General features: G+C 38.2%; 1 protein-coding gene across 7 annotated transcripts in view; it reads left to right on the top strand.

Annotated features, from left to right (window-relative positions):
• The window catches only part of LOC104116668 (protein SEMI-ROLLED LEAF 2), a 38,018-nt gene that overhangs the window by 17,356 nt on the left and 7,028 nt on the right, over positions 1-13,634 (top strand). For 6 of the 7 annotated variants that reach the window (XM_033661418.2, XM_018777821.3, XM_009627569.4 and 3 more), the window contains one exon: positions 3,364-3,570. The exons of the other annotated variant lie outside the window; for it this stretch is intronic. In XM_033661418.2, the coding sequence (XP_033517309.1) occupies positions 3,364-3,570 (207 nt within the window). The remainder of the gene's footprint in view (positions 1-3,363; positions 3,571-13,634) is intronic. 7 annotated transcript variants of the gene reach the window in all.

A 13,634-nucleotide genomic window follows, 5' to 3' on the forward strand; every position in this document is an offset into this window, starting at 1 on the left:
TATTTTAAAGTAGGCAGCTTGTGTCATAGACACATGGGGGACATGCTTAAAGCTGTGTATGCCTTTACAAGAGCATTACATAAGAAAAAGAGGAATTTTAGTTATTGGGAAGGGATAGAATTCTAAAACCTGATTGAACTGCGTCACAACAAAGCACGCCACATGATTGCCATGATATCTCGAGGGGAGGGGGAAGGGAGAGGGGGGGGGGATAATGGAGTTTTTTTTGAAGTCATATTATGAGAAGCTTTTGATCAAGTTGGAGATTGTCTTTCCATATATCTTTGTTTGGATTCCTAAGGCACTGAGAAAGGTGTGTTCTTTCACTTGGCTAGCAGCAAGAGGGGTGATCTTGATGCAGAGAGTTTGAGCAAGAGGAAGATTACCTACCTCACGTGGATCATCTCCTTTTACATTGTTGGGTAGCTTCTAGGTTAGGTGTAAATTCTTGAGATGGTTTGGAATACATTTGGTGATGCCATGCACTATGAAATATGTGTTATTTTGCTGGAACTCTGAAGATGGAGGAGAAGACGAATGGCCTTGAAGGTTGCTCCACTTGCGCTTATGTGGGTCGTTTAGAGAGAGAAATAAGAGAGCTTTTGAAGGGTAGAAAATAATTTTTGCACTGCTAAGGAATAGCCTCTTATTCATTATTTCTATTTGGTGCACCCATGAGGTATACAAAATTGGGTCATTCATAAAAAATCCAATCTCTTTTGTAGTTTTTTTACTTTTTGATATACCTCCTAGATATGGGCCCAAATATTCAATAAAACTTTATTCCTTTATAAAAAAATTAAAAAATAGAAGAAAAGAAAAGGAGGAATTGAGAATAATGCAGTTGAAATTATGACTTTAGGCGCATTTCAATTTGTAGGATCTCTTAATGAAATTGATTATCTCATGTGACATGTCATTCTATATGCACTATTTTTCGAGTACGTAGTCCATATCAACAACAACAATAACAAATCTAGTATAGTCCTACAGATGAGGTCTGGGGAGGGTAGATAGTACGCAGACTTTACCCCTACAGTGAATGTAGAAAGGCTGTTTTCAGTAGACCCTTGGCACGAGAAAAAATGAAAAAAGAACAGTAGCAACAAGCAATACCGATACCAAGATAAAATAAAACAAAGCGAAAGGAACAACTTGAAGATAGAAATCCGTATAATTAGAATACAAAACTGCCACTAATAACACTGGAAATGTCCGGAAACTCGCACAACTACCTATTAGTCTACAACCTTAATTCTCGATTTCTACACCTTCCTATTAAGAGTTATGTCCTCGGTCAGCTGAAGCAAAGCCATATCTTGCCTAATCACCTCTCCCCAATACTTTTTTGGCCTACCTCTACCTCTCCTAAGACCTTCTAAGGACAACCTCTCACACCTCCTTATTAGTGTTGTTAAAGGCCATCTTAAAGTGCGCTAAGCCCTGAAGCGAGACTCAAAACAGTTGAGCGCTTCGCCTCGCCTCTAAGCCATACTTTCCCTTGCCAATGAGTGTAATTCTGAAAAGGCGACACTAAATAATTGATATTTCACTTTGTAATTTTTTTTCAATTTCTTTGTCCATATATTTGTTATTCATGCTTATAATTATTGGTCTTAGACTACATATACATATTTTTACTCTTTCTCTAGTTGCGCCTTTTTTCTTTAAAGCCCACACTTTATTTGCGCTTTGCGCTTAAAGCCCCAACGGACCTTGGAGTTTTTTTGCGCTTTTCGCCTTTGATAACACTGCTCCTTATCGGGCCTTTATGCTTCCCCTCTTCACATGCCGAAACCATCTAAGTCTCGCTTCCTGTATTTTGTCCTCCATGGGGGGCCACTCCTACCTTTGCCCGAATATCCTCATTCTTAATCTTATCAATCCTGGTATGCCCGCACATCTATCTCAACATCCTCATTTCTGCTACTTTCATTTTCTGGACATGAGAATTCTTGACTGGCCAACACTCTGCCCCATACATTATAGTCGGTCTAACTACTACTCTGTAGAACTTACCTTTAAGTTTAGGAGGCACATTCTTATCGCATAAGACACCGGATGCGAGCCTTCATTTCACCCACCCAGCACCAATACGATGTGTAACATCCTCGTCAATCTCTCTATGAGCTTGGATTATAGACCCTAGGTACTTGAAACTATCTTTCTTGTGGATGAGTTGTGTATCAAGTCTCACGTCCACGTCCGCTTCACTAGTCCCGTCACTGAACTTACACTCCAAGTATTCTGTCTTGGTCCTACTTAACTTGAAACCTTTAGACTCTAGGGTCTGTCTCCAAACTTTCAGTCTCGCGTTAACACCACTTCGCGTCTCGTCAATCAGTACAAGATATGTATTGATAGCAAAGTAAGGGAGTACTGATGGCAAGTAATAACAGTACAAGATATGTGGTAATAGCAAACTAAGGATAAAAGGGATACCATACAAACACTAATACTATTGAACTAAGGAAGACAAAGGGAAATGCTCGACTACCTATACTAACCTTCTACCCTAATTCTCAACCTCCACACCCTGCTATCAAGGGTCATGTCCTCGGTTAGCTCAAGCTGCGCCATGTCCCGCTTGATCACCTATCCCCAAGACTTCTTTGGCCTACATCTACCCTTCTTCTTACCCCCCAAGGCCAACCTCTCACACCTCCTGACTGGGGCATCTGTACTTCTCCTTTCGTACTGGTCTGCTCATATAGGTGATAGTAACTATACTTTGTGTATTATTATTTATGTTATTTTAATTTATACAATTATTAGTTCCATTACAAGTGTTTTTATGATTTAATTATATATTACCTATTCTTTTTATTTCAATTTATGTGAAACTATTTAACTAGGCATGTAGTTTAATAAAGAAAAAAGATTGGCAACTTGTTATCTTAAATACAGTATACCATAACATCTGTATGGTTATAAGATATTTGGAGCTTGTTGTCTTAAATATGCTATAAGTGGCTATAAAAGCTTTCATTAATGGTAAAAATGTTGAGCCGAGGGTCTTTCGGAAATAGCCTCTCTACCACTCCGGGGTAGGGGCAAGGTCTGCATACACTCTACCCTCCCCGGACCCCACTTATGGGATTTTACTGGGTTGTTGTTGTTAATGATAAAAAGGAAGTATAAGTTAATTTGTTCTATATTTAATTTAGAAATGAGAAATTCGTTTTTTATCAAACCAAAGAGGAAATAAGGTCATATAAAATGCAAAGGGGAGAGTAGTTTGATTTAAAATTTTCGTTGCACCAATTCATCTAAAAGAAATTATTTATCTATTCAAAGTTTGAACACCCTTACTAAATTTTCTGGCTTCACCACTGTGCATAACACTAGCTGTTGCACATGTAGGTTCTGGAAAGTGCCCGACAAGTTGCAAACTTCCCTCTTTCCTCTACACCGATACCCTATGATCAAGTAAAGAATCAGTGTGAGGCCCTTGTGACTGGTAAACAACACAAGATGTCAGCCCTCCAGAGTTTCAAGATGCAACAGGAAACCAAGGCATTACTATCCTATAATGCAATGGACAGGAAGAGCCCTTCTTTACCAAAGATGGTGAGAATCATTCTGTCCCTTTATCATTTAGTCTATCCTAGCTTCTTTACATGAATAACAATAGCTGTTGTGTTTGAATGAAATATTTACTTATCATAATATAATTTTTGGTGGACTGAAGAGCTACAGAGCTGTTAGAAGAGCTTTAAGTTGTTGTGATATCCTGTTACAAAACATTGTTTAGCATATTAGTGTTTCCAAGAAACAGTTAAAGTACAAAAAATCAAATGGTTTATAGCATTTCATTTAACTTACATGCCAGCATATCATTTTAATCACACCAAACTGAAGTGGAAGAGCTTCTTTCTCAAATGATATTGAAGCAAAGAAGCAGAACACTCCATACGGGGGAAATGAGCAGAGTTCATTCAGATCCTCCCACATGTTCAATCTTTGTTTAGTGGTTTCCCAAACCTTAAGAATGCAAGATTTATATCTTAATATGTGAAACTTATCAATGTTGTTTGACTCCAACTTCATAGGATTCATTCCATGAACATCATAATTGAGAATTTAAGGTTTCCGATTTCCTAGATAATACTGCCTCCGTCCCATAATATGTGACACTTCTTCATTTTAGTTTGTCCCCAAAATTGAGACCTTTCTCTTCCTGGAAACTAGTTAATCTTACATCCCCATTTTACCCTTTGTGACATGACTTGTTGGGACTTAGAGGGTATTCAAATTGGCTTAAAAGCTAGTCAAACCAACTTAAAAGCATTTTTCTCTTGCTTGAGTGTTGGCAAACTTAAAATAACTTTTAAGCCAAGTGCTTTTAAGATGAAAGAACTCAAAACAAGGCAAAAGCTATAAGTTAGCCACCCTAACTTGTTGCTTTTTGGCTTAAAAAACACTTGGGGTTTGACCAAATAAAGTACAATTCTATCCCGTCTTTCTTCCTCTCAGCCTATCTCTTGTCATTGCCATTGCTTTCAGGTCTAATACCATTTCGTGAAGTTTCTCTCCATCTTCTTGTGAATTCCATTTCAGCGAATTAGTGAAATTTGCAAAGATAGGAAGAAAACAAATGTTATCGACGGTTGCAAAAGAAAATGGCAACAATATTTACTGCCTGGCTCGTTGTCACATATGTTGAAGAAAGGTTTGGAATCCTGTAGAGAATGAAGACTGGCCAAGGATCTTCCTCTCAACAGTGCTTTTCGAGGCTCCCCCTAAATTAGTAAGGACCCGTTAGCCTGGGCGAAGATGGGGATAAAGAGTAAGGATTGAGAGAATAGCCGGAATAGATTGAATCGTTAGAGCCGACGCCTCCTTTTCTGCCTTTCTATCTATACTTCCCATCTCAACTCCCCCCTAATTGAACTCAAGCTTCTTTTTATGCTATTTGGAGCGAAATTCACTAGAACTAGAAGGGGTGAATAGCTACAATTGCTCTCGATTTGGCGAAGTGTTCTATAGCGGAGTCGCCACCACACCTGCCGGGGCGGGTAAGCTATGACTGTTCATCATAGGCAACTATGTGAAGCAGAGGCTGTGGTAAAAAGATACGTTCATTTACTCCATCTACACACTTTAGAGTAGGATTTATCTTATAAGCAATTTTTAAGCTTGACGAGTTATATATGCTCTTTCTTCGACAAAAATTCAAAGAACGATACTTTTAATAGTTTCATACACGGGTGTTCTAATTCTGTTAAAAGTGAAAAAAACCTCTCTAAATTAAAATAATTTTGTCTAATAAATTTAGATTTTTTACTAAATTGCGACATAAATTAATTTGTACTAGAATAAATTTAGAATTAAAATCCTACAATAATAAAATCATTTTTAGTGCTAATAGCTTTAAGGGAATTTTAGTCGTTTTAATAGAAAATAGTGCTTATTAGCTTTTCTGCTAAACATATCAACTGCTTATTTTCAGCTCCAGCATTTCTAGCCAAACACGTAACTGCTTCTTTTTAAATTAAGCTCCCGCACTTCAAAAGTGCTTTTAAGCCCAAGTGCTTAAAAGCTACTTTCATTAAGCTAATCTAAACGGGCTATTACTTTATATAAAAGTTCATTGTTTGTAAGGAAAGAGAAACGAAAGACATGTGAAACTCTCACCAGTAAAGAATTATTTTAGGACTATGAAGATGCTCGAAGACTGGAGGTGAAGTACGATGATTCTATTTTACAAGAAGAAGTGTGATATCCAAAATTGCAATAACTATAGGAGTATCAGGCTGCTAAGCCACACCATGAAAGTTTGGGAGAGAGTGGTGGAAGTGAAGGTGAGGAAGAGTGTCTATTTCTGAGAACCAGTTCAGATTCATGCTGGGGCGATCGACTACTGAAGCTATTCACCTTGTGAGGAGATTGGTGGAGCGGTATTGATAGAATAAGAGGAATTTGCATATGGTGTTCATTGACCTAGAAAAAGCATAAGACAAAGTCCTAAGGGAGGTGCTATGGAGATGTTTGGAGGCTAGAGGTGTACCTGTAGCTTACACTAGGGTGATTAAGGACATGTATAAATTATGATGGAGCTAAGGCTCGGGTAATGACATGGGATGAGACTCGGAACACATCCCAGTTGTGATGTGGTTGCACCAGGGATCAACTCTTAGCCCGTTTTTATTTGCCTTGGCGATGGACGTACTGACACGTCATATTTAAGAGGAGGTGCCATGGTACATGCTATTTGCAGATGACATAGTACTGATTGACGAGATGCGGGGCGAAGTTAACGCGAGGCTGGAGGTTTGGTGACAGACTCTTGAGTCAAAAGGTTTCAAGTTGAGCAGGACCAGAAACAAAGTACTTGGAGTGCAAGTTCAGTGACAGGACCCATGAAACGGACATGTATGGAAGGCTTGATACACAAGTCATCCCTAAGAGAGGAAGTTTCAAGTACTTGGGTTTAGTTATCTAAGGTAATAGAGAAATTGATGAGGATGTTGCTCATTGTATTGGTGCGGCGTGGATGAAATAGAGGCTTGCATCCGGTGTTTTGTGTGATAAGAATGTGCCATCGAGATTTAAAATAAGTTCTACCAGAGTGTTGGCCAGTCAAGAACTCCCATGTCCAGAAGTTGCACGTATGGAAATGAGGATGTTGAGATGGGTGTGTGAGCATACTAGAAAGAAAGATTAAGAATGAAATTATTCGGGACAAGGTGGGCGTGGCTTCCATGGCGGACAAGATGCGGGAAGCGAGACTGTGATAGTACGGGCATGTGAAGAAGAGGTTCATTGATACCCCAGTTATGAGGTGTGAGAGGTTGGCCATGGTGGGCCTGAGGAGAGGTAGAGGTATGCCAAAGAAATATTGGGAAGAAGTGATTAGGCAGGACATGGCGCAACTTCAGCTGACCGAGGACATGACCCTTGATTAGGAGGGTGTGGAGGCCGAGAATTAGGGTAGTTAGTTAGTAGGTAGTCGAGCGCATCTCTTTCTCCTACCAGTAGTATTAATATTATTTTCATAGTTTCTTATTCGTAGATTTCTATTACTACCTGTTATTTCTTTCGCTTCAATTTTCTTATCATTTTATCTTGTTGTTGGTGCTGCTTGTTACTGCTTCTTTTTCTTCCCTCCTTGAGTCGTCGAGGGTCTGTCGGAAATTGCCTCTCAACCCTCACAAGGTAGGGTAAGGTCTACATACTCATTACCCTCCCCTGACCCCAATTGTGGGATTACACTGGGTTTGTTGTTCTTGATATAATTTTGATGGCTTATCTGTGAAAAGTCTTCTTTAAATTCTTAACTACATGTCCATTCAAACACCTTCACATAAAATGGGACGGAGGGAGTACTATCTTGCGAATGTGTTTTAAATTTTTTTTATCAAGGAGTCAGTTTTTATCCCATGAACTCTTATTTTCCTTTTAATTTGTTAATTTGACTTCTAATGTGCAAGGTGTCTAGTAATAGAGTGGCTCTAATTTAAGGCTATGGTTAAATCTTTAATCATGTTTGAAATCGATTAGTTTAACTTTTTTAAAGAAATAATAAACAACAAGAGATGTTTACTAATGTTTAATGTTGATTTAAATCATTTTTCCTAAAGAAAACAAATATTTTGTATATTCACAACATTTCACATGTGGGACATTATGGAAAGTAGTGAAAATACACTTCTTTAATGTAAACAAGGAATCTGTTCATGGAAATTAGGAGGCTTAGAACCAGTGGCTTTGAATTCTTATTCATCTTGTGCTTCATGTTTGCATTGTGAAAAGGTCATCTGGTTAAAGGATCTTTGCTATCTTGCATGGTAGACCTATTCCGGGCCTTCTCTTCTACTCTATCTGCTTATTGGATTGGTAGGTACACTCTTTTTTCTAGGCTTCTGATTGAACTTTAAGGTAATGGAAGAGAAGGCAATCGATAGATAACTGGTAAGTAAAGCTATGGACTGGGTTCTCACTCTAAGACAGTACTAGCAGTTTGAAAAAACGATAGACATCTAGCGCATTCACTCGGGGTTCAGTTGGTCATTGTCGCAGCTTTCCAAAAACTCACTAAGTCTTTTAAGACTGAAGAACTGGAAAGAATTCAGAATGAGAAGCTTGATTGTTCCCTCAAGCTTGGTCGGGAATTTATAGTAATTACAAGTGAATAATTGGGTTAGTGTATAATTACAAATCAAATCCTAATAAAATCAACCCCACTTAATGGTGCATCTTGTGCTATCTTTAGTACTCCCCTGAAGCTGGAGCATACATATCATAAGCTCTAAGTTTGTTACAAATTTAGTCTATCCGTGCTCCGCTGAGGAACTTGGTAAGAAAATCTGCTAGCTTGTCATTCGAGCTAACAAAGCCGTTGGCTATGCATTTGTAATCAATCTTTTGTCTAATGAAATGACAATCCACTCCTATATGTTATTTCATCTCACGGCAAACAGATTTTGAAGCAATGTGAAGGTAGTTTGATAACATATTAACTTTATTTTGACTTCCATGCACCTTAACTTCTGGAGAAGTTGTTTCAATCGGATTATCTCACATGTTGAAAGAGTCATAGTTCGATATTCTGTATTGGCACCAAATTTTGCGAAAACATCTTGCTTTTTACATTTTTAAGAGATTAGATTCCAATCATGTCACAATATCCAAAAGTGGGGAACGTCTATTTGAGGGAGAACCTATCCAACCTGTAATCCCTAGGTGACCCTTGTCTTCAGATAACAATCCTTGTTCTGGAGCTCATTTGATGTGTATCTGAGGATATTGATTACTATATCCCAATGCACTTACAAAAGCTCAGTTTGCCAACCAGTTTCGGTATCTGCCAGGGTCTTCCAAGCTCTCCCTGTCAGGAACAAGTTGGACATTTGAATCCAAATGAGTATTAACAGGTTTGCGATTTGTCATGCCTATCTCCTCTAGTATATATAAAGTGTACTTTCTTATAAGATCATGATATCGCTCGTGATAGCAGAAGCAAAGATTTAAGGAATACTCCCTCCGTTCCAGTTTATGTGAACCTATTTCCTATTTGGTTCATGTAAAAAAGAATGACCCTTTCTAATTTTGGAAATAATTTAACTTAAACTTCAAGTTCTACCCTCAATTAGAAGCTTTTACCACAAATATTTTGTCATGTTGTACACCACAAGGTTCAAAATAATTGTAGCCATGCAAATGTTATGACTTGTTTAATACCATAAGGTTTAAAAGTTTTCATTTCTTTCTTAAATTCCGTGCCCAGTCAAATAGATTTACATAAATTGAAACGGAAGAGTACGTTCTAGAGTTTGTATAATATTTAAAGTTATTTGTATAAGAATGATAAGACTAAACAAGAAGTGCGTTGAATGAAACTAACACAATAATCAGTATATTAAGCCACTGATTCCACCTTTTTTCTTCTGAGTTACGCGTGTTTAGCCGCTCCTTTGGTCCAAATTGGTTCCATAACCTCTTCCAATGTTGTAACATGCATATTGACACATCCATGAGATATTTCTAAGGCCTTTAGCAGGTTTTCTAGAAGAAACATTTCTTGATATTCATTAACAGCCCAACTAGCTTCCCTTGGAGTTCTTTGGCATGTAGTCTCGTACTCTCATTATGACATTGAGGTGACTCCAAAGTAGCTTTCCCCCTTGTCTGTGGGCTCTTTGGGATGCTATCAGATCGCAATACCCCCTTAGATTGTGCTACCTCAATCCCCAAAACGTATTTCAATTTTCTTAAGTTTTTGGTTTGGAAAATGTTGGATAGATGTCGCGTCAATTGAAAAACTTCATCTTGATCATTACCTTTTTTGACAATATCATTATCATAAACTACTAGGTTAATACATTTTTTCGTAGCATCACTTTGATAGAAAACAAAATGATCTGCGACATCATTAACTTTTTTGACAATATCATTATCATAAACTACTAGGTTAATACATTTTCTCGTAGCATCACTTTGATAGAAAACAAAATGATCTGCGACATCCCATACTGTTGAACCATAGAACTAAATCTTCTAAATGTTCTTGGAGATTGTTTTAGACCATACAGTAATTGCTTTAGACGACATACCAAACCTTAAGCAACAAACCCTGGTGGTTCCCAATTACCTTATCGAATAAGTTTCCATGCAAAAACCGTTCTTAATAACCAGCTGATGAAGTGCCCAACGGTGCATTGCCACCAGGAGATAGGTAGTCGGACAGATGCAACTTTGGAAAGCGAAAAGAATGTGTTACTGTAATCAAGACTATAAATCTAAGTATATTCATTGGTACAAGCCTTTAGCTGATCAATCTTGCCATCCCGACCCACTTTCTCTCTATAGACCCAACGACACCTAGCAATAGATATGTCCTCTGATAACTAAATCAATTCCCAAGGGCCATAAAGCTAAGTGTACCCTTTGGCAACAAAGCGCCACCTTTAACTGATCAATTTTGCCATCCAAATTCATTTTCACTATATAGACCCAACAACACCCAAAAGTAGATTTGTTCTCCGGTAACTGAAATACTGAACCAATTCCATCATGACATAGTATAAAGGGGATAAATGATGATAACTCAAGCAATTATATGTAGGATGCTGGTTTCGAGTAGTACAAATACCTTATGAATGACTATGGGTGGGAGTTGTGTCTGATGAAGGCACGACTAGAGAAAGTAACGGATGAATACGAGACGAGTCATTGGAGCTACCAATGTGCTACCATACATATTCATGAGAAGAGCTATTTGTGGTGTCACCAGGAGGATGAGTACATTTGGAGTAGACCTAGAGAGTGGATAATCGGCTTAAGAGTTGGTCCGAAAGCTGACTTGTGGTATGGGGAGCATAGGGACGGGTAAAACTTGAGGAATTAGATATCTATTTGCTGTATTTGGTGAAAAATAGGCAAAAAAAGGTTACATCATCTACTAAGATAAAATATTTACTTGTTATTGGATCATAGAATTTGTAACCTTTTTGGAGGCGAAAGTACACTAGGAAGACACATTTCACCTATTTGGCCTGAAGTTCATCTTCCCTAAAATTGTGATCATGAAGGTAGGGGTAAGGTTGTGTACTCTGTATCCTCCCTAGACCCCACTTGTGGGATTACACTGGGTATGTTATTGTCGTTATTGTGATCATGAACAAAGCAGGCAATATCAAACACTCGCAATGGAAGGTGGTGAGGACTATATTTGGAGATGGAATTGAAAGAAGACCTTGATGTTACAGTAAAGTAGATGGTATACAGTTAATTAGATGACAAGATGTGAGAATTCCATCCCTCCAAAAGCTAAAAGGAACATGATGGTGTGTAAGTAGGGTATACCATCTTCCATAAGATGCCTTTTTACATTTGAGAATCCATTTTGTTGAGGAGTATGTGCACAAGATATGTGGTGAGTGATTCCATGAGAAGACGTGAAACTAACAAAGGGAGATGATAAGCATCCATTGGCATTATCACTGCGCAATACCTTTATTGAAACACCGAATTGATTGCGAACCTTAGCACAAAACTTGTGAAAGATAAAACAATTCAGAATGGTTCTTTTTTGAACAACACCTATGGGCAAACAAGAATGGTCATCTATGAAGGTAACAAACTAATGTGACCCTAATTTTGAGACGACACCACTTGGACCTCTTATGTCTAAGTACACAATGTCAAACATAGATGAAACCCTATTATTAATCTTTTGGGAAATGAAATGCGGGTGTGTTTCCTAATTTGACATGATTCACATTCAAAATGAGAAGACAATTTAGAGAGACTAGGAACTAATTTATTATTTTCCAAGACTCAAATGACCCAGACAACTAAGATCAATGGAGGCAAAGGAAGTGAGGTCGGTCTCTATTTGTCCGGAGTAACTTTTCATAACTTTCCTAATTTGACATGATTCACATTCAAAATGAGAAGACAATTTAGAGAGACTAGGAACTAATTTATTATTTTCCAAGACTCAAATGACCCAGACAACTAAGATCAATGGAGGCAAAGGAAGTGAGGTCGGTCTCTATTTGTCCGGAGTAACTTTTCATATCTTGATTACTTGTAGTTACAATGTTTGAGACGACTTTGTCTATGCTTTGTACATTATTCGTCTACAAAGCCTCCTATTTAGTTTAAACCTTATAACACACACATCAATCCGGTGCATTAAGGTCTCGCTATGCGCGGGGTCTAAGGAAAGGCCGGACGATAATGGTCTATTGTATGCAGCCTTAACCTGCATTTTTGCCTGAGACTGTTTCCACGGCTCCCGTGACTTCCTGGTCATATGGCAACAACTTTACCTGTTACGCCAAGGCTCCCCTTCAACAATGAGCCCTATTAATAACTACACACAATACATACTTTACTCCTTAAAACAGTTTTTACAAAATTGAAATATTAAGTAATTTATGAACCAGAGAATTCCTCAAAAAACTAAATGTGTCAATTTTGGTCCACTTGATCCTTTCAGTGGTGTTAATTAGTTATCTAAATAAGTGTAGTTCTACATGGAATAGTAGGGTATGTATTGTGTAACTATTAATAGGGCTCATTGTATTATAGTTAACACATCAATCAATATTTTCTTATTATTTCTCACACGGTATCAGAGCGTGAATGAGACACATCCGGGAAAATCAGACAGTCGTCGTTCATCAATTTCCGACGACTTTCTATGGCTAATTCACGTCAAATCAATTTCTGTTGGTGTTGTGCGAAAACCAACACCACCACAAGGTCCCCCAACCCCCGGCGACCAAACCACAAGAAAAATCTCCTGCAGCAGAGGCCTCACGCGCTCTTATGCGCCAATTGGAGAAGTCTTTTCCCGGCGACATCTGTTCCACACGCTGGCACGTTGGACCTCTTTCGACCATTTTTGACCGGCCTTCTTTAGGACAGATTGTTCGCAAGGAAATTCCGACTCTACCCATCCGGGTTATACCTAATTCCGAAGACCTTTTTATTTTTCGGCGAGTTATTTGCAGTTTCTGGCGGCTGTTGCGACGACTGTTTTCTTTTTCTAGCAAGCCACAATTTTTGTGAGTTACAGTGGTACTAGACCTCTCTTTAATCCAACATGTCTCTAGGGTTTGATGTTTTTGGTTCTAAAAACACGGGTTCTGGAAATTCAAGCTTCATGATTACTTCAGAGCCCTTAATGTGAAGTTCAAACCATTTAGCGTGGGCTTCCTCTGTTGAGTTGTGTGCAAGAGTCAAGGTGTTTAAGATCACTTAACCAATAAGTCTAGTGAAGGAGATGAAAAAGCCAAAGCACTTTGGGAGAAGATGCTCTATTATGTAGTGTCATGTGTCAATCTATTGATACAAGTTGATGTCTTTGTTTCGTCCCTTCCTGACATGTTATTTAGTTTGGAAAAAAGCTTGCATTTTATACACTAATGGCATATCTCGTTTTTTTGATGTGATATCACAGACGACAAATTTAAAGAAACAAAAATTAGATATGTCTACTTACTTCGGACAATTACATGCAGTCATGGAAGAATTTGAGAAGTTGATGCCTGTTTCTGCTAGTGTCGAAAAGCAATAACGACAGAAGATGTTCCTAGTTCTTTTACTCGCTAGACTTCTTAATGACCTTAATTTAGTACGCGATCAAGTTTTGGCTAGTCCGACTATCCCTACAGTTGATG

The sequence above is a fragment of the Nicotiana tomentosiformis genome, chromosome 9, assembly GCF_000390325.3.
Source record: "Nicotiana tomentosiformis chromosome 9, ASM39032v3, whole genome shotgun sequence".
NCBI lineage: Eukaryota > Viridiplantae > Streptophyta > Magnoliopsida > Solanales > Solanaceae > Nicotiana > Nicotiana tomentosiformis.